At 42.1% G+C, this 22,717-nt stretch overlaps 1 protein-coding gene across 1 annotated transcript in view; it reads right to left on the reverse strand.

Moving 5' to 3' along the window:
* Nucleotides 1-16,422: 16,422 nt before the first annotated feature.
* Nucleotides 16,423-22,717, reverse strand: part of LOC126473614 (protein yellow-like) — a 49,643-nt gene continuing 43,348 nt past the window's right edge. Inside the window, exons 5-6 of the mRNA XM_050100784.1 lie at nt 19,617-19,937; nt 16,423-16,865 (exon numbers count right to left, since the gene is read on the reverse strand). Of these exons, the coding sequence (XP_049956741.1) occupies nt 16,545-16,865; nt 19,617-19,937 (642 nt within the window). The 3' untranslated portion in view covers nt 16,423-16,544. The remainder of the gene's footprint in view (nt 16,866-19,616; nt 19,938-22,717) is intronic.

Here is a 22,717-nt window from a genome sequence, read left to right on the forward strand (position 1 = left end):
TTATTAATGGTCACCCTACCATCCTACTAATCAGTGAATTTTATTACTACTAACGTAAGTATTTGAAAGCTTTTACTTACTAACATGGATGTAAGAAGGTTATATCAGAAGTCTTCTCGTATTGTATGACGTTTATTATCTTCTCAACAGGTACGTCTTTCCCTAGGCTCGCTTCCGACTGTAGCTTATTTCACAGAAATTTTCTTAAAATATCAACAGTTGAAATTTATTACTTCACGGCCCAAACACAAATCTGTGTAACGTAGAAGAAAATATGAATCGGCCAGTAAAAGCCTTTCTGTCTGGGAAATCAATCTAAATTCCAATCAAACTGAGTGCTTCAATACTCTTCACTATTTCCTAGTAGCAATTCCTATTACTTCGGACGAAAATGTCAAGAATAAAATTAAGGAAAATTTGGAGAGATTGGGGAAAATTTCAAACACTATTTCCCAGCTCTCTCTAGTGACAACGAATGGATTCTCTATCGTTTGGAAAAGATAATAATTATGGAATTTACATGAAGTGTAAATTGAAACGAGCAGCTTCTCGAAACTTCCAGTGACTAAGGTACAAAATGGCTCTGAGTACTATGGGACTTAACATCTGAGGTCATCAGTGATCTAGAACTTAGAACTACTTAAACCTAACTAACCTAAGGACATCACACACATCCATGCCCGAGGCAGGATTCGAACCTGCTACCGTAGCGGTAGCACGGTTCCAGACTGTAGCGCCTAGAACCGCTCGGCCTCCCCGTCCGGCAACTAAGTTACAGAAAATATATAATTGTCACCGATAAGTTTTTTATCTACTGTGTTTCCTGATTTAAAAGTTATGTCACATGCAAAGCAAGCCTCTCCCCCGCAGCAAATTCCGGGGAACGGTTGAGCCAGTCAGTTCCATAACGTAAACTTTTAGATTAACAGAAAATTGTAAAATCCTTTAACGTTTCATACTAGGCATAGCCATTGTCGAAAAGCTTGATCAGTCCTTTTGATGTGGTACAGGTGAAATGCAAAGCGTTATAAAAGCGATAGGGCTATTAAACCATTTTCTTTGAATTCAATTACATCTACGTTGCAGTAAGCATTATTTTGTGTTACATCCATCATTTTATATTACGCCTTATTTTACTTTGTAAAGGATCAAGAGCGCCATGTTCCTAAAACGTTTAACGTCCTCGATTCTCAGAGGGGTGCAGACGATTCATAGAGCAATTCCGCATTCCGCTCGTGTGTGGCCAGTCAGTCCCGCCTTCGGGAAGCGCTGTCTGTTTCCCGGTTGATCCGAGCCCTGTTGACACCCTGGCTCAGAAGGGTAACTGACGAGCCATGTGGCCTCTCCGGCACAGCTGTCGAACGTTAGGAAACGAATCGGAAGTGTGGTGTAACTGGTCTTTGTCATAATTTTTGTGTATATTTGTGTTCTCAGACATGAAATCTTAATTCAGTCCGCTTATTACATACTGAAAACAAAGAGGTTTTTATTCATAGCCCAGTGATGAAATCAGACGGCACTGATCCACATTTTGTGGATTTTTATATTGTCCGTTTCTAAAGCATGACTCGGCAATATTTATGGCTCTAACCCTATGAGAGAATAACAATTAAGGTGATGGTAATGATAGTATATTGATACGATGGTTATTGTAACTCACAGGATAAGCTACTCCACATGGCCGGCCGGAGTGACCGAGCGGTTCTAGGCGCTACAGTCTGGAACCGCGCACCGCTACAGTCGCAGGTTCGAATCCTGCCTCGGGCATGGATGTATGTGATGTCTTTAGGTTAGTTAGGTTTAAGGAGTTCTAAGTTCTAGGGGACTGATGACCTCAGAAGTTAAGTCCCATAGTGCCCAGAGCCATTTTTTGCTCCACATGTCGGAGGAAAGTCTGGATGTGAGATGACGATTATGACTGCAGTGTCATCCGTAGGCAGTCTGTTACTGAATGCACATCTTCACAAGTCAGAAGCAAAAGTGTGTCACCTTGATTACCTCACCCATTCTGTAATCATAATTCGTATCTACCACTCTGGTAGTGAAATTTATCACAGATCAGACTCTGAGCCACAGTGACGTCCGAACACAACACAACACTTCCTTTGCCCAAGGAAGGAAGCTTTATCGTAGATGCATTTGGGGAACTTGGTACAACTAGTTTCCAATATCTTTATTCACTCTTACACTTTTGATTAGTCGTATAAATTTGTTGCGTAAATTTATTCTACAACTTCCACTTATACAGTTTTATGTCAGTAAAATATTAGACTGTTCAAATGGTTCAAATTCCTCTGAGCACTATGCGACTTAACTTCTGAGGTCATCAGTCGTCTAGAACTTAGAACTAATTAAACCTAACTAACCTAAGGACATCACACACATCCATGCCCGAGGCAGGACTCGAACCTGCGACCGTAGCGGTCGCTCGGCCCGAGACTGTAGCGCCTAGAACCGCATGGCCACTCCGGCGGCAGGTTGTGATTGGGACATCTAAATATGAGTGTATCGGCTTAGAAGCTCTCGCACTGGCATTTGTACAAGAATAGAATAGGAGAGGAGACGGAAAGTCTGTAGAGGTTAATGAGGGGACCAAGATATGATGTCTTTATTCGTTTGCTCCTGCCCCTGCTTGTATGCAAAACAAAAGGAACAAAACTAATTTTCTCTCCAAAATCAACACAGCCTTTCTATGGACCTACCACTTTATGTTTTGATCCACCTTTCAACTTCCTTCGTTCCATAGACTTGAAACAGCAGGGAGTACAAGAGTTTGTTTAATTTTTCTTCAAGGGGACTTACCCCGACTCCTGTTTATACTATAATAGACAACTATCTCGTCATTGTGGCCATGTTCTCAACAACGGTCATTTCAACCTGGGCCACATCAACTGTCGTTTGAACTGAATGGCTGCAATAAGCATAGGTATGTCATTATATTTTTTTTAGACTCAGCATATATACTATAATATTGTCAGTATACCTCTTCCTTCTGGGGTTCTAGGGATGCCAGAACGAGTCTGCTTAGTCTTTCATCCTTATGCCTTTGATTGTTTGACATGTAATCACTTATACAGCTGTAAAATTCATTATTTACTGTTTTTCTTTCTTTTCAGGTAATTGTCTGCAGCCTGCATTCCGGCAATTGGCTTGTTCATCCAGGATCACCTGATGCGGCGAATTTGGGGAAGCTATATGTAAGAATGTTCACGATACGTATTTTTAATAACTGCTCGTAAATTTTGCTAGCATGTGTAATACCTCATTGATTAGGACCGTTCTAACTGACAGTCGCCGACACATTCGTTGGATATAAGTCTGGAGGGGGCTTGCTGAGCACAGCTCCCTACTGTCCACCAACAAGCAGCTCTGCGAAACAGGATCCGAAATAATGTTCTGTTCTCGAATTAGCAACAGAGCGAATTCTTAAAAATGCTGCGACGTTCCGATGAGTGTCACTCCTCTCATGCTGTTGTAAGCAGAAATTTCTAAAATATAACATAATGAACAAACATATAATCATTATTTTTATGGAAAATCCTCGCCTTCTTGTTTCTAATTACACATCACATGCATTGGAAATATAAATTCTTATTGTTATCAATATTTTATAAAAGATTGATTACAAAGGTTGAAGTTAAGATATTACGAGTACAAATTTATTTAATATCTTTTATAAAATATCGATATTCAACTTATATTTGCAATGGAATCTAAAATTTTTTATGCAATACTTGACTTCATCAGACAACTCCGCATTCAATATGTGAACCTATGAGGCAGTTCTCCTTGTATTGTTTTTAATGTGAGGAGGGTTGGAAAATTTTAAAAATAATTTACCACTACTATTTTCATTGTTATTTCAAGCTTCCCTAATTCAGTTAAACATATTTTAGTAAGTACGATAGTAGTTATTTCCGATATAATGTCGGCTTATGCAAATAAACCTGATGCACAGAAGCGATCAGAAAAACCAATGAAAAAATTGTGAGGAAGCTAGAGGAAATAAAATAATGAAACGTTTGACAAGATATAATCCAATGTCGAACGAAAGTAATCATTCTACGCCAGCAGAAGTAGAATTTGTTCTGAGCAAAGTGTTCTTCCGCTAAGCGGACTTGCTGCTGGTTGCCAACAATTATTTTCCTCAGTTCGGCCTTGAATTTGTTCCAGTTATTGGGCTTCTCTTCGTTCCTTTCGGGCAAGTGATGGGCTGCTTCCTCCAAGTAAACGAACACATCTGCCAAACACATAATATCATCTTATCTGTTGTATGACTCCGTCGAATTATTTCACCCATTTCGTCGGTCCTTAACACGCATCTCCAGAAAAGACTGATGAATGCCTGGTGTGCAACTGACTTACCGCTTTTTGGAATCCATTTGTCTTCTGAATATAGGGCCCTTGTGATTGATTCACTCCTTGTACTCCGGTTCCTGGCCGTGTACACGACGGCTCTTACATTGCCTGATTGAAGTCACAGTGCTGTAACTGTATTGAAGTAACCGTTATCAGCATCTAACAATGTCATGTCTACACTACGATCAAGTCCACATCTGAATTTCAATTCTTAGTACTGATGGGCAGGCAGGACTATTACTGACACCATCGAACAGTCAGAGCTGAACTGATCTCCTGGATGGAGTGCTATTATTTATATAAACGTGAAATATGACCGAAAGCTAATATTTATGAAGCCAACGAACATCCCAGTCATAAAAACATTACAAACATAAGGTGTTTAGAAAACCCTCCAGAAGTGATAGATAGGAAGTAGCAAATGACTGTTGGTGGTTTGGGTTTGAACCAACGACTTGAAACAGGCCAGGCGGTAACGCTAACCACGACACCACACTGACGGTACGCCAACCTATGGCAACGTGGCGATTCCTAGCCTGAAACCACTATCAGTTATGAATTTCCTGCTGTCAAGAAGTCTCATGGAAGCTGTAGCAGTCACATACCTCATGGGACCTTGTCACAAATTTTGTTAAAACTGAGTCAAACATTATCTTCATTATTGCCGTCAGAACTGTAATTATTATTCACAACTTTTTTACAGTTTTGTTCACGATGTACAGGGCTCGATTATACTGTATTACGCTTCTTAGATCTCCTTGTTCCTTTACTTGAGTAAAATATAATATTTTTATTATTTGGTTGGCTATAATTACTACATTTCCCGTTAGAAAGAGGAAGCTGATACATCCCAAGTTTTTAATATCTCGTGTATGTCTTTTCTCGTGAAGTAGAACAATTACAGCAGTATCCCGGTTTTGGAGAATGGTCTTCATTAGGAGACATTCTGTACACAATTTAGCAAGTGCATTTTGTATTTCTTTGCCCTTACATTTAATCGTTTCTGCTGCAACACTGTTATCTCCAGGACCCTTTCCTTTCTTCACTCAATCAGTGACATTATATTTGGAATGTCACTCGTTACAATATTATTTTCTGTGATTCTCATTCATATGTTTAACTATGATCATTGAAATAAATAGTTGCCACTTTTGTCTATAGCACCCAACCTCCACTTTTCTACGATGCTGAACCTTTTAGTAATTTAATCTGGTCCATCCCTCTATTCTTAAGTTTGTTATACGTGCATACAGGAACAAACTGACGATAGGCTTACAACGATCAGTAGTAATATAGAAAAAAGTACCTTACGTCGGGACTCTATGCACAGTGAAGTGACACAATTAATGAGATAATTATGGGCTATGATAAACATAAAACACCAAACCAAGTGATGAATGCTGGGCTCAGCGCCTGTTTAAGGTCCAAGCCCCCAAGTCGCCGCTTGGGGCAACAAGCTGAGAGAGCGCCAAGAGCTCACAACTGTATGGTGATGATGTTTGATTTGTGAGGCACTCAACTGCGCGGTCATCAGCACCCGTACAAATACCCAATTTTTGCACAGTCCATTTTTTACACAGTCCAATCCAGACACTATCACGAATAACGATGGTGATGATGAAATGATGAGGACTCCAGTCCCCGGGCAGATAAAATCCCCAACCTGGTCAGGGACCGAACCGGGACCCTGTCATCCAGAGGCAGATTTGTTTACGGTATGTATCAGACTTTGTACCGTAAACTGGCAAGGGTGACACAACACGAGGGAAAAAAAGAGCGAGTTGGACAGCAAGTGATAAGTAGCTTATGTGGGAAAATGTTCTTCAACTGGACCTCATTGACCCCCATGGTATTCTACTACATGGTGTATAACTAGGTGCAGTCACATTAATCTGACCACCGCCTATGTTCGACATCAACGTGCAATAACAACTCACAGACGTCAGGTAGCAACACTAGCAGTGCGGTATATGAAGTGTATCAACGGCATGCGGACAACAGAGCATTCGTTGTCCTAATGCTGAAATAGATTGATTTACCTGACGTCAAGATGGACATGATCATTGGCTTTCAGGCCAAGGGTGAAAGCATTTCTGAAACGACTTAGTTTGTACACTTTACGCGTGCCGCCGTCGTTAAAGTATACCACGCGCGGCAAAATGGCGCTATCCATAATCGGCGCCGGGGCAACTGTTATGCACGGAGCATAGGTGACGAAGGTGATCGACGGCTGTGGTGGTGTGTCGGAAAGATAACATGCAACGGAGGAGCAACTCACCACCCAGATGAACCAATGGGGTACGAAACGTGTCTCCTCAACGACCGATCAGTGAACGTTGGTGCTTATGGGCCTCCACAGCTGGCCTGTGGTACGAGCGAGCGTTGCCTAGAAACCGCATTTTTTTTCTAAACCGAGAACAATGCTATGAATCCGAAACGTTACGTATGTATTATTTGAAGTCTCCTGAGTGAGCGCTTCAAGTTTCCGTCCCTTTCGACGGATAGCGTAGCTGCAGGACAGTTTAAAAATAGCGTCTGTAGGTGATGTACGTTACAAACAACATGCCGTCACTGAATTTCTCACTGCAGAGTAAGAAACTGTGAGGAATATTCACAAAATCTTTGCAAAGTCTATGGAGCATCTACTGTCATCAAAAGTACAGTTAGTCGATGGGCACGGAGAGTGAGGTCATCAGAAGGCTGTTCGGCGGAGCGCCGCGATTTGCAGTGGTCGGGGAGACCAGCCATGGCTGTCGCACCTGACATGTCGCAGCGAGATGATGTTGTCATCCGCCATTAAGGGATGCCATTCGCGAAAGACATTTTGAGGAAAATGAGGAGCTAATTCACACAATAAAGCACTGGCCCCGCCACCAGGACAAGGATTGGTACCGACAGGGCATACACGCCCTTGTTTCGTGCCGCTGGAAGGCCACAGAACTGGAAGGAGATTACGTGGAAAAATAGGACGTGTAGATAAAACATCATTCTTTCGTGTGTGAATTTCCCATTATGTTCAATAAAGAGCTGTAGAAGGGAAAAAATGCGGTGCATCGCTTTCTGGGGACCCTCTTAGATGCACCCAAGTTGAATGTTCGACAAGCTGTCCTAGGTCTTTATATTGCAGCTTATCGATCTCTGTTTAAATTCAATAATTGCTATCAGTGTTTCCATTACGCCTATAATTCCATTCAAATTCAGTACCTATACAGGTAAGAATTCACCCCCCCCCCCCCTCCGCCCTCCTTCCGAGAATACAGTTCTAAATATTCAGTGAATACGCTTCTTAATGTCCTTACTACATCTACATACATACTTCGCATGGCGGAGGGTACAACTTACCACCTTTGCAGTTTCACTCGTAGTTAAAAAGAAAGACAAACGATTGACTGTACTCATCCATTCGAACCGTGATCTCTCTAATTTCATCTTCCTTGCCCTAACGCGAATTGTACGTCAACGGCAGTAGAAGCGTTCTGCAGTCAGCCTCAAATGCCGTTTCTCTAAGTATTCACAATAGTGTCCGCGAAAAGTGCGTGGATCTTCCCTCCGTGGATTCCCATTTGAGATCACGAAGCGCGTGCTGATCAAACCTACTGGTAATAAATCTAGCAGTACGCCTCTGGACTGCTTCGATGTCTACTTTAATCTGATGTTGTTGGAATCCGAAATTGTCGAGCAATAGTCACGATTGGCGACTAGCGTTCTGTACGCCTCCTCTTTTATAGATCAGCTACACATCCCCAAAATTCTCCCAATAAGATGGAGTCGAACATCCGCCTCCTCTGCTACCAAAATGACGTGCTCATTCCATTTCCGATCGCTTAGCAACGCTACGCCTAGATATTTAATCGATGCGACCGTGTCAAGCGTCAGATTGCTAATGCTGTAATCGAACGTGACGTGGTTGTCTTTCTACTCATACGCAATAACTTAGATTTTTCTACTGTTAGGGCAAGCTGCCACTCATCACACCAATTAGAAATTCTGTGTATGACATCTTGTATCCTCCTACGGCCATTCACCAAGAACATCCACTGTTCACTAAGCTTAAGTCTCGGTTGTCTTATGTCCTTCACTTAGCACATGCCCGCCCCCGGTAGCTGCGTAGTCAACGCGACAGAATGTCTATCCTAAGGGCCCGGGTTCGGTTCCCAGTTGGGTCGGAGATTTTCCCCACTCAGGGACTGGTTGTTGTGTTGTCCTTATAATCATCATTGCATCGCCATCGACACGCATGTCGCCGAAGTGGCGTCAACTCGAAAGACTTGCACCCCGCGAACGGTGTACCCGATGGGATGCCCTAGCCACACGGCATTTATTTACCTAGCACATCACAATTTGATTCCAAAAAGTTTGCTTATCTGATAATCAAATTCATACACGTACTCACCTGAATCATAAGAAGGTCACAAGTTCTTAATTTTTTATCTGTACGATAAAACTGAGTGCATTGTGTAGATCAAAATATTAGCAACGCATTTAATTGTGAATATCGCAACACTCCCAATCGAAATAAATTATATGAAATTAATGATGGTGCAGGTTATTTTGAATGAAATATTACAAAATAAATAACAATATAATGGTTTGTACTGGCTAATATGTACCACTGAAAGAAGAGAAAAGTTTTGAGACTAAGGGAAATTAGCGAATGGTATCCCACAGGATTCTGTATGGTACACTCTTCTGCCTGTTACAAGCACACTGCATGAAAATAAGCCCGCCACATTGGACATCACGCTAATATCGTGTGACACCGCCTCCGGTCTCGATGATGGGTTCAGTTCGGCGAAGAGTGTCGAGATGTTTGCCCAGGTAAACAACGAGGATGACGAGGCGAATGGGTAAACCGCTACAAGCCGATCTCGGGGAAGATCAGTTTGGATTCCATAGAAATGTAGAAACACGCGAGGCACTACTGACCCTACGACCTATCTAAGAAGATAGGTTAAGGAAAAGCAAACCTACTTTCCCAGCATTCGTAGACTTAGAAAAAGCTTTTGACAATGTTGACCGGAATACTCTCTTTTACATTCTGAAGGTGGTAGGGGTAAAATACAGAGAATGATAGGCTACTTATGATTTGTACAGAAACCAGAAGGCAGTTATAAGAGTAGAGGGGTATGAAAGGGAAACAATGGTTGAGAAGGGAGTGAAACAGGGTTGTAGCCTATCTCCGATGTTATTTAATCTGTACATTGAACAAGCGGTAAAGAAAACAAAAGAAAAATTGGGAGTAGGAATTAAAATCGAGGTAGAAGAATTAACCTTGAGGTTTGCCGATGACATAGCAATTGTGTCGGAGACAGCAAAGGACCTGGAAAAACAGCTGAAAGGAATGGACAGCGTCTTGAAAGGAGACTATAAGATGAACATCAACAAAAGCAAACGATGATAATGGAATGTAGTCAAATTAAATCAGGCGATTATGAGGGAATTAGATTAGGAAATGAGACACTTAAAGTAGGAGATGACTTTTGCTATTTGGCCAGCAAAATAACTAAGGAAGGTCGAAGTAGAGAGGATATAAAATGTAGACTGATGATGGCAAGGGAGGCGTTTCTGAAGAAGACAAATTTTTTAGCGTCGAGTATAGATTTAAGTGTCAGTACGTCTATTCTGAAACTGTTTGTATGGAGTGTAGCTAGGCATGAATGCGAAACATGGACGACAAACAGTTTAGACAAGATGAGAACGTAAGCTTTTGAAACGTGTTGCTGCAGAAGATTGCTGAAGATTAGATGGGTAGTTCACGTAACTAATGCGGAGGTTCTGAATAGAATTGGTGAGAAGAGCAATTTGTAGCACAACTTGACTAGAAGAAGGGATCGGTTGGCAGGACACGTCTTGATGGCTCAAAGGATCACCAATTAAGTACTGGAGGGAAGTGTGGAGGGTAAAAATCGTAGAGGGAGACCAAGAGATGAATGCACTAAGCAGATTCAGAAGGATGTAGGTTGCAGTAGTTACTCGAAGATGAAGGGGCTTGCACAGGATAGAGTAGCATGGAGAGCTGCATCAAACCAGTCTTTGGATGAAAGCCACAACAATAACAACAACGAGAATATCCAGGTGTAGCCACTAACTGGTGACTCTGTCCAGGGGATCTACAAAATTGTGGAAATGATGATTCCTGCGTTTCAAGCACTGTTCCAAATCGTTCCAGATGTTATCTGAGGGAATGGGGATCGGGCGTTGTAGCAGACCAGTCAATGTGCGATAGGTAACCTGATTTTTTGTCAAACCATGAACATAATGTGTGTTTGTGTGTGTGTGTGTGTGTGTGTGTGTGTGTGTGTGTGTGTGTGCAGCTCGGCGCGCACGGCTGTTGTCATCTTAGTTCTCACATCATACTCACCATGAGTGAGTTGGGAGCCCCGTATCAGGCTGTGACAGATTTCTGTACAGGTAGTAATTATCGTTGGAAATTAAGTTCATTCGGGCAATCCCCAAGTGTTTCTATATTTCTCCTACCTGCAATCGTCTAAGATTTTGTCTCTCTCGCTGATGAAAGTGACGCTCGGTCGTAAAATTCTTGAAGATGTGATGTTGTGACTTTGAAACTCGTCGGAAATATTTTTATATCGTTTACTAAAGACCGTCTGACTTTGATTCAAATGGGATGCTGCCTATTTCGGGCTTTATTTCTTCACACATCAGTGTTAAATTTACATAAGAGGTATTACAAAACAAGCAGTGCGGGACACTCTCCAATGACGGTAACAATAAACAGCGTTGCCCATTTCTGCGACCGCACTCAGCTTTGGTCCACGTTCAACAGCCAATTTATGCATTGAATCACATAGAATAAAATAATTAAACAACGGTTGGCTACGGCCGTCAGACTCGTGATACCTTGGGCTCCTCAACTCGTCGCTTTATTACGAGGGCAGTTCAATAAGTAATGCAACACATTTTTTTTCTGAAACAGGGGTTGTTTTATTCAGCAGTGAAATACACCAGGTTATTCCCCAATCTTTTAGCTACAGAACACTATTATTCAACGTAATCTCCATTCAATGCTACGGCCTTACGCCACCTTGAAATGAGGGCCTGTATGCCTGCACGGTACCATTCCACTGGTCGATGTCGGAGCCAACGTCGTACTGCATCAATAACTTCTTCATCATCCGCATAGTGCCTCCCACGGATTGCGTCCTTCATTGGGCCAAACATATGGAAATCCGACGGTGCGAGATCGGGGCTGTAGGGTGCTTGAGGAAGAACAGTCCACTGAAGTTTTGTGACCTCCTCTCGGGTGCGAAGACTTGTGTGAGGTCTTGCGTTGTCATGAAGAAGGAGAAGTTCGTTCAGATTTTTGTGCCTACGAACACGCTGAAGTCGTTTCTTCAATTTCTGAAGAGTAGCACAATACACTTCAGAGTTGATCGTTTGACCATGGGGAAGAACATCGAACAGAATAACCCCTTCAGCGTCCCAGAAGACTGTAACCACTACTTTACTGGCTGAGGGTATGGCTTTAAACTTTTTCTTGGTAGGGGAGTGGGTGTGACGCCACTCCATTGATTGCCGTTTTGTTTCAGGTTCGAAGTGATGAACCCATGTTTCATCGCCTGTAACAATCTTTGACAAGAAATTGTCACCCTCAGCCACATAACGAGCAAGCAATTCTGCACAGATTGTTCTTCTTTGCTCTTTATGGTGTTTGGTTAGACAACGAGGGACCCAGCGGGAACAAACCTTTGAATATCCCAACTGGTGAACAATTGTGACAGCACTACCAACAGAGATGTCAAGTTGAGCACTGAGTTGTTTGATGGTGATCCGTCGATCATCTCGAAGGAGTGTGTTCGCACGCTCCGCCATTGCAGGAGTCACAGCTGTGCACGGCCGGCCCGCACGCGGGGGATCAGTCAGTCTTGCTTGACCTTGCGGCGATGATGACACACGCTTTGCCCAACGACTCACCGTGCTTTTGTCCACTGCCAGATCACCGTAGACATTCTGCAAGCGCCTATGAATATCTGAGATGCCCTGGTTTTCCGCCAAAAGAAACTCGATCACTGCCCGTTGTTTGCAACGCACATCCGTTACCGACGCCATTTTAACAGCTCCGTACAGCGCTGCCACCTGTCGGAAGTCAATGAAACTATACGAGACGAAGCGGGAATGTTTGAAAATATTCCGCAAGAAATTTCCGGTTTTTTCAACCAAAATTGGCCGAGAAAAAAAGTGCGTTGCATTACTTATTGAACTGCCCTCGTAAAACAATATTTCTCAGTGACTGGCGCGAGCCATAATCGACGGGCCAGACAACGAATCACCTCCAGCAACGACACAGGAGTTGACGCCTCAGAATTTTCAACCTGTCATCGGCCAGGGGTTTCCGTGCTACCAAATAAGAGTCTGCTTCTCTCAGTCAATTATAAGCGACTATGCGGTTATCAGGTGAGTTGTGAAGCCGTAACCCATGACAAAGACACATACACTTCTCTTAAGGGCTTACTATATACTGCACAATATTATCATTGAACTGAATCTAATTTGACACAAATATTATAACATGGTCGCAGATAATGCTGAAATAAACTTGCTGGTTCATCTTCACGTTAATATGAAGGGCTTATTTCAATAGTGGTACAAGTCCATTTTTGTTCATTCTGAGAGAGAGAGTCCTAAAGTTAAATATACTTGAATATGTCTGGTACATCAACTGCAGATTTTTCAGCGCTCATTTAACTTTAGGACTCTGTATCTCAGAATGAATAAAAAGGACTTGTACCACTATTGAAAGAAGCCCTTCATATAAATTTAGCTTGGGAAATCTATGGTGACTGTGAGCCTGATTCACATACTTACCTAAGATCGCGGTGCCATGGTGCGTGAAGCAACAGCAGTGCACCTACCGCATAAAGTGAAAATTCTAACATCTGTGACTGTAATGTATAAGGCGTAACGCATCGAATGATGGTACCTCTTTCCCGACGTGTCACGCCAAGAAATTGTGCCTCAAAACACGAGTTTTTGACAGTACATTCATTTTATGCTCACCCCATCTTCAGACTCTTACATTTACGTACGTGCCATGAACACTGTGTCTTTACTCATGACGTTCAACAACAATTGTTCTAAAACTTCCGTTGCCAAATTCTCCAGGACCAAGAGTAAATAAATAAAGCTAATGGCACGTAAATAAACATAAACATCTATAGATGGGGTGCTAGGCAATTTGAAATGTCATCATGGAAAAATAAATGCATACAAAAGCAACTGATTGCAGCTGATTTATTATAAATTACCTCCTGCTTCAGTAGTCGCTGTGTTATACTGCGTCCACAAGGGACAACAGTTATTTACTAACGTTATTACGAGAAAAAATAAGAAAAGAGAAAATACTTCGGTGAGATACGCAATCATAGTCCTCATGGAATTAGGAGTAACTTCGCGATTTTTTGCCACCACAAGGTCATTCAAGTGAAATTTAGTTTGTTGCTTGGTTGATTCGGGGTAGGAAACCAAACAGCAAGATCAACGGTCCCATCGGATTAGGGAAGGATGGGGAAGGAAGTCTGCCGTGCCCTTTCAAAGGAACCATCCCGAGCTCTGCCTGAAGCGATTAAGGGAAATCACGGAAAACCTAAATCAGGAAGGCTGGACGCGGGTTTGAACCGTCGTCATTCCGAGTGCGAGTCCAGTGTGCTAACCACTGCGCCACCTCGCTCGGTGAAATTTAGTGCGTAAATATCCACAAACACGGCTAACAAGCAATTTTTAAATATTTGTCCAAAAATACTTTTGATGAGTGATCACAAATGGCATGGGTTGTTTCTATGACACTAAATAAATTAAGTGCTCATGTTAGACTACAAACGTGTTTAATTTTGTTGTTCCATTCCAGCGGTGGTGAAATGGCTTAGGCGGAGTAAGTACGATATGAACTGCAAACCCGAGGCGAGCCGAGTATCAGCGTAAATATCCATAATATGCCTCCCGGGAGGAATACAATGAGAATACCTCAGTCTCTCTCCCAAGATTTTTCCGTGGGCCGGATTGAAACCCTGTTCTCAATGAATTGATCTAATCATGGAACGAAAAGACCCCCCCCCCCAAAAAAAAACACCATAGATCTGCCCCCGGCATATACTACACCCCCACACATTAAGAGTTAAATTCCTGATTCGGTTTTCAGTGCATTCGGCGCCTTGTATCATTTGGAAAGAGGCACGAAAACCATGACTTTTGGGAGCACACTACATGCCTCCAAACAGCTGGTGTCCAGTTTCTGTGTAGTCTTTGGTCCTTTGGCCCACTGAAGACGAGCAACATTATGTGCCGATCTGACCAATGGCCTTCTGCGAGAGATCATAACGTCCACTGCAAGCACTTCCCTTCAGTGTTCCCTCGAAAATTGGTTTAGGCAGGCCTGCAATGAGCCACAGCAGCAATTTCTGACGGGTTTCAAACCAGCTGTCACTGACATAACGTGACGACCTTCTCGGGACCTCTGTCAATTGCGATCTTGTAACGACCACCGTTCTCAGGTCGTATACTCATCCACGAGTTGTTCACCATTTCTTACACTCACATGGACAGTCTACGTTGGTAGATCAATGAAGTATATAATAAAGATGTCGTAAGGTGCCCGAATACTGTGGTTCCTTTCTGGCATACGCAACAAACTGGCGTCTACATGCCACATCACTGCCACGACTCATGTCGGTAACTGAGGACCGTAGGACCTTCTCGCTGTTGCTCCACACCGTCTACAACTTTCCAAAACGAGCCCTGAGTTTTTGTAAAGGAGTTACTAATACTGTGTACTGCTAGCTTATATTTCAATGACCTAACACTAAACGTACTTCAAACGAAGTTCGCATTATTTGTAAATGTCATGGTGTTATGAATATTCTTGTTCAAGAAACAGTAACAGAAGAAATTTTGGGTAATGATCTTGTAAGAATTGGTATTTCGGAAAAATGAGTTATCTCTTAGTTAAAAATCAAAACACTGTATTTATTTTCATACAACAACTAGCTGATCTCGCCCTCGCCTTGTTGTGGCTCGGTCTGTTTAAATGAAAAAATAAAGAAAAGAGAAAACACGCAGCTCTATAAGTATGGGAATTGGATGAACTTCCTAATCTCCTCCCCCCCCCCCTCCCATCTCTGCCCATTTCCTCTTCTCCCCTCTTTGACCACATCTCCTCCTCCTCTTCCTCTCTTCCCCATCACCTGGTCCTCCCTTTCTATTTTTTTCTTGTACGTCTCTCTCCATCTCCTCCTGCCCACCGTCTCTGTCTATCTTGTCCTTTCTGCTCCCACGCCTCAGTCCACGTCCTATTCACCGTCTTATTGACATTGAGCCTTGCTTATTCTAATTGCAAATTCAGATTTTGTAGAAGTATTTTAATCAGAAGCGCATAAGCCATAAACAAAACTTCACTGTTTGCTAACTGTATGTATATGGTGCTCCAGTAGAGACCTATGAAGACGCTCCGTATTCGCATGCAGTGTTGTGTCAAAATTTCAAAGAAATCGTTGAAGAACTTTCGGAGGTATGTGAATTTCAATAAACGTACTTTTCATTTATATAGATTATAATAACACACATCATTTGTTCAGAAGGACTAATTCAATAAATAATAGTATTCTTTATTGTGGGTACCCCCACTCAAGAAAATTTCATATGGAGGTAAAATACCATTGAGCACAATAAATAGATGAGTTCATCATTTCTCATGTCACACAGTTGCATATTTTGGTAGTAAATAAATCAGTATCTCGATATAGTTAGCGTATTTCCATATAGTGCGCAAGACAACCATCGGAAACGGTGAGCTTGTGTTCTGTCACTAACAATCTCATCGTCGACGGCACACTGAACTGCGACTTTACAGTTTTCCGTTGTACTGAATCAGAATTAAAAAAAGAGACACATGTATTATCGCTTTCATGTTGTATGTTTTTACATGTGTGATTGTAGCAGTTAATATTTAAATTGATAATTATGAAGAATTGTATTTTCATATTGTTTGTTGCAAAATATTTAAGTTTAATACCCATTACTGTGAGTTTCAAAAAGCTATAAATTAAGTGGAACTTCAGTTTCTGCAGATTATATATTTCATTTAGTTCAGTATTTCATACAGTGGAAATGACATTCGTTGGATCTTACCAAGACACAAAGGTCCTTCGAAGTCACAAAATCTGTAATTCGCCAAATTAACATTGTATATCCTTTATGTCAATGTACAAAATTCGATAGTTCTCTTCGGAATAGTTGGTAGTATTTGATAGATAGTAAGTGAATCGGTCGCTCACGACGTACAATCTTTGTGTTTCGGTCTCTATATTGAGGCTGCTGACGTACTCCAAGCGTTCACTGTCTTGAGCTATCATGCGGAAGTTCTTTGGGTCGTGAGGCTTGGTCGTGTTCCAGCAGTAGATGGCCACATCATCTAGCACGGGGAAGAATAGTAGTTGTCCATTGGGATGCACCACCATTTCTCCGCTCGTCCCAGATAACTCTCCAGGCAGGTTAAGCTGAAACAGATACAAGAGCCCCTATCAGAGAGACAAGAAGTTTTGAAAACATACTGGAACTTGACAGATCTTTGGTTTATACAAGAATAAATAGGCACAGCTTAAGTTAATTTCCATTAGTCTTACTAGTTGCGGCCAGTTTCATAAGCAACTGGAGGCAGATGATGGTCTTACCCAGTCAAAAAATTACGAAGGGGTTGTGGCTAGGTAATAGGTAAGTATTATAACAGCATCGCTCTAACTTTTGCACATAATTCCGAATTTCTTTAATGTTACCAAGGAATCTCTAGCGCAAGTAATGTGATATTTCTGGACACACCAATTATGTTTCTTTATATTTATTTCCTTACTGACATTTAAGTTTCTTTAAAGACAGTGAATATAATCGTGTTTTCTCTTAGGCCGTAACAGTGTCCACAAGTGCACAGTCGTAGCATGCGTAGCAATCTGGCCGTAAGACAGATCTACTCTCGGCTACATGATGGAGGGCCCTGTGGATGGAAAAAGTCTGCAAACTGTGAGGATACGTACATCTAACAAGGTAGAAAGTGTACTTCCTATTATACTGATGTTTCCTCGTATTCAGAAATCTACTAATGAGAACTTGCTCACAATTATCTGAATTCCTACCTTTATGGGTAGGCATAACAATTTGATTATCACATCGATAAAATAAAGCTTGGTACCGTTCTCGTCGAAGCAAAATCCCACTCCATCGTTCAGCCACTTTCTCATAGCCCTTCTCAGTAGCAGGAGTCCGACTCTGGAGTAACCTCCCGGATTATAAGCGGTCCAGTCACAGTTATGTTGCCACCGCGTATGGTCGACGTCAACGTGGAGAACGAGTGGAACACTTGTCCAATGTAACAGAGCGCCTGACAGCCCTAATTGGATCTTCTAAAATAAAATGAAATGGCCCAGCTCGTAAATAAAGTGGTATGCCGTCCTGTAATTAGTTTTCTACATTTCAAGGGGCACAATGCCGTAACAGTCTTCACTGCGACGGTGGAAGAGTGCAACACCAATGCACCATCATTGACTTTGTGTTATGTGTTACAGAAACTTTTAGTGTGCTCAGATATGTCTGAATGATGGAAAAGGAAAAGCCAAACTGACGTCTCTGCGAAGTACTAGAAATCGTCACAGGAGTGGGCCTCCTGGTGTTCAAACACCACCGTCTGGTAAAAGGGAAAATTAATCACGCGTAAGTTTTCAACACCTTGCATGACATTCTGAACACTACACTACTGGAGTGCGTGACTTTCCACACCCCTCTAATAAGCCAGCAGAATGTAAGTAACAGCAGTATTAGGTCAACCCAGATGACTACTATAGCTGCGTAGTCAGCATGAAGGAGACCGATGAAGAAAGCAAACAGTGGAAGCATATGGAGCCACCACTGCCAAAACAAGGCCAAGAACCAACCTCCGGGAAAGATGGTGCAGTCATGGTGTACTGTGCTGATTATGCTCCTAAGGGGCAAACCTACAGAGGAACAAGCAGCGAAAGCCGAGCATCGTGAGGACCTGCGCAAGGGAGCTCTCCCCAGGACCACATCCAAACCTGGTCTGCATTGGACACATCACAAATGGTCCTTCTTGGGCTATCAGACTTCGCCTCATCGACATACTCTCCTGTTACGTCGCGCACTGATTTATTCCTCTTTCTTGGATGAAGAAACCAATGTGTGGGAGCCATGTCCCTGAGTTGCCAAAATTCAAATGTATACACTCAAAACTTCCGACGAGCCTTCCGTAGTTGGGGAAGATGTTTGCATTTATAGATGACGACATGGAGAACAACTAGCAGAATCCTCATGTTTCATGGTAGTCGCTTGACATTATAGATTATATAATGAGAACTTCTAGCCTGGAGATAGACGAGTGGCACTGGTAATTGCACAACAGAGTAATTGCGAGGCTTTTCTCACTCAAGAATTTCAGTATCTGCTGAGGCTCAACGAAGTAACTTCCCTCTCGTTGTGTAACGCTTATAAGACAGTTATTTGTAATTCTGCCACTGATAACTTAGGACAGAATTAATTCTGCTTGGACGGTGTGGATTATAAGTAACTAGTAAACTTTCAAACCGTAAACTTCCATAAAACGTCCAGTTTTTCTTTTCCATCCTCGATGGTTTGATCTGTTCCGCAACGAATTACTCAATAGTAGTTGCAGCCTCCATCCTCAATTATTTGTCGGATGTATTCAATCTCTGTCTTCCTCAACCGTTTTTAGTCTCTGCTGTTCCCACCGTTACTACAGAAGCTATTCCCTGGAGTCTTGACACGTTTATCGTCCTCTTCTTCCAATTTGCTACTTTTTCAACATGTCATTCTTTCGTCGATTCGGCAGAGAACCTCCGTCTTCCTTACCAATCCCCCTTCAATGACAAACAGGAGTAAAATTATGTTTATTTCGGTTAATTAGATTTTTATGAATGGTACGGCAGTATGAAGGCCATTATCTGCAATATTCAATATCAAAAGCGCTAGTCTCTTTTGGGACAAATGGAAAGCAATGGGCTAGGAATGTTGTTCTGTGCAAGCTTAGTCTAGTACTGCAATGGGAGACAATGTAGGATTGCCACTCTGTTATACACAGCTGCGTAGTAATCCTTCAGGGTAAACAGAGGTTCACCGAAATTGACCAAAATAATATTCAAGATACCTGCCATTACAACAACAGAAAGTTTTCATCAGTATGAAACTCTTTCATATGTTGTGCGACAGCCCAACACATATACCATTACCTGCGTCTTGATGTCCAATACCTCACCGTCGGTTGCATCGTGAACCACATGCTTGTCCACAACGCCCTGGATGTTGCTGGCGAACGCTTGGAAGTAGAGTTTCCCGTCGCAACTCTCGCCCGCCGTTACACCACACATGCCGTACGGCATGTAGTAGGCTGGTCCTCCTGCCTTGGTGAAGAAGAAGCCTGGCTTGGGGTGGAAGTACTGGCTCTGCAGGTGTCTCGAAGCTCCAGTGGTGAGGTCGGTCACCGTCAATACAAAGGCTCTGGTGTCGGAGATGTAGGCCGTCAGATTACCAGTGTCGCACGAAGCGTCCACCTGAATACAAATACATGTCGCTGTGTGTCCTTTAACATGCCATCCCTGTTCTAACAGAAATACTGTTGAAGATTATGGAATAATAGCTTTTAACCTCTCTGAAGAAAAGAGAGGTTGTGACAAACAATATGATTGCAATAACTAAGCAATAAGTATTAAAATAGTTTTTTAAATAAAAATAAATTGATAATAAAACCCGTTTTTGTATCGGGCAAAAGTATAATTTCACCAAGTTCCTTACGGGTTCCTACCCCCACAGATCTGGTTCTCAAAATTTGTAAGATTTGTAACGGAACGCTTGGAATTGAAAATAGGAGTAACTGAGAGTTGAAGTTTTCATGCATCAATTACATATTTAGGCACCCCACGATTTTCTTCATAAATCTTATAAGTACTTTTGTAGGTATTAAAATGTCATGATGACAAATTTTCAGAACTATCTGAATTGGTTTACGAAGCTGTATGGGGCTAGGTGAAAGTACTTTACATTTTTAGTCCGATTTAAAAACATGTTACATTATAAATTTCTTTTTATGTAAATAATTAGTTTCTGCTATTTAGTCTTGAGTGTGAATTTTCTCAATGGATTGTACACATTTTGCTCAAGCTATAAGAGAAACATGTGCTAAATTGGAGGTGTATTTCAGTGTCATTTCGCCTGATTGTATCTGAAAGAGACTCGTACTATACCTACTTATTAACATGTGCATCATGTTAATAGGAAATCTATGGATGAATGATAGAGGACGGAACAGGTGACTGCCCCACCTAATCCTTGGAAGGATATGGTGATGATAACGATGATGATTTATGTAGAAAATGAAATAAATAAGCAAGCAAGATTAATTTTTGTGACTCTTTATATTTCACTACTGGAATTATACCCGTAGGTTTGCCCTGTATGCATATGTCATGTATGTTGCACATATCTTCTCTTTAACCCTCTCTCTGTCCATCTCATTCTCCTCCTCCTCACTATGCATCTCCTCCTCTTCCTACACTCGGCTCTGCCATGCCCGTCTACAGGTACACACCCAGAAACGCACTCCTATACCACCGGCAAATTATGCCGGTTCTGCAGGGCAGCCTAGGCGTCAAATATTACCAAGCTCCTTTACCCCACTTCCACTATACCGAAAAAGCCGACAGTGAAAATGAGTTTATACTGCACTGTCATCCAGTTCTGAGCTGTGTTTAAAATTTCATGTCTCTAACTCATCGGGAAATTGGTTTAAAATCAACTGTAAAATTTGTTTCTAACAGACAGACACGAAAGTAAGTGGCCTAATAAGAAATGAAATAACGAACTTGTGGATAAACCGTGAATCCTAATGGGAGGCAAAAACCAGGAAAATCAAATAAGGTGCTGAATATCACGTAGAAGACTTTATCGTTTTATATTGTAACTTGGAATTTCAGAGTTACGTCTTTGAATGAAAATATCAAGTAGTAAATTTTGTTCATAAGATGTCCTTCATCGATAAGGATCTGCAGCGTTCAGGGAACACGAATCCCAGATTGTGTAAAAAAAGTAATACAGAGCATCATGATCTCTTCCTCCCGCCCTTTCCCTCCGCCCTCCATCCGCCGCAACCCAATACACCCAGACAAATTTTTGGAGAATAAGAATGCTTACTGGACCTAAAATTTCATGCTTGTATGAACTCATTATTGTTCTCAGTACATATATTCCAGCCTTGAAACTTTTCCAGCTTGCTAGCAAACGGACGACAATATGCCTTCAGGAATTACTGTAACCTGTAATATGTCTATTAAAGTACTTTTACTCAAGGAAGTCAGAAACCACCAACATGAGAAAGCCCAATTGACGGAGGATAAAAGAAGAGAACAGCTTGCTTGCGAAAGCGATCTAAACACCAATACTCAGAATGCTTCTAGAATTGTTACGAATAAAGTTCATCTTTCAGCCTTTAGAGCTGCCAACAGCATCTGAGCTGATAAGTAACAGCAAAAACTTAAGGAACATCACAGAGAAGTAAAACGGAATTAAGGAGTCCAACGGCTCAACGGTCTGCAAGACATCCTGTACAACGCCAATCAGATGACGTTATGACTAAGGCATACAGATGGATCCCCAATTAGAACATTATTTTGATCTGAATTTCATTCAGAACAATATGATCAAAATTGCCCTCGTTGTTGTCACCCCCCCACCGAGCGAGGTGGCGCAGTGGTTAGCACACTGGACTCGCATTCGAGCATTCGAGAGGACGACGGTTCAATCCCGCGTCCGGCCATCCTGATTTAGGTTTTCCATGATTTCCCTAAATCGCTCCAGGCAAATGCCGGGATGGTTCCTCTCAAAGGGCACGGCCGACTTCCTTCCCTGTCCTTCCCTAATCCGATGAGACCGATGACCTCGCTGTTTGGTCTCTTTCCCCAAAACCAACCAAGCAAGCAACCAACCCCCCCCCCCTCCCCCCCCCCCCCCACCCGCCGTAGGGGTCAGTTACGAAAGAGAAAGAGTCGTACTTAGCTCTTACTATCGAGAAAAATACAGCAGTGTACCACATACTACGTGCTAAGCCGACAGGGCGAACAAATTAACTTTGCTAACATCATAGAGACCGAAAAGTCGGCTCGGCGTTAAGGTGCGCACGCAATGTTTTGTGGGGTTAAGGGCTAAATTTCACAGAATATGCCCCGATTCTAGGAAAAAACTAAAAAACATCTCGGATAATGTCGAAGAACGAACAGATACATCAAAAACAAAACACGGGAAGTGACACTATATAAAAATCTTTAACACAATTTCTGTC

This window comes from Schistocerca serialis, chromosome 4, assembly GCF_023864345.2.
Source record: "Schistocerca serialis cubense isolate TAMUIC-IGC-003099 chromosome 4, iqSchSeri2.2, whole genome shotgun sequence".
Classification (NCBI taxonomy): domain Eukaryota; kingdom Metazoa; phylum Arthropoda; class Insecta; order Orthoptera; family Acrididae; genus Schistocerca; species Schistocerca serialis.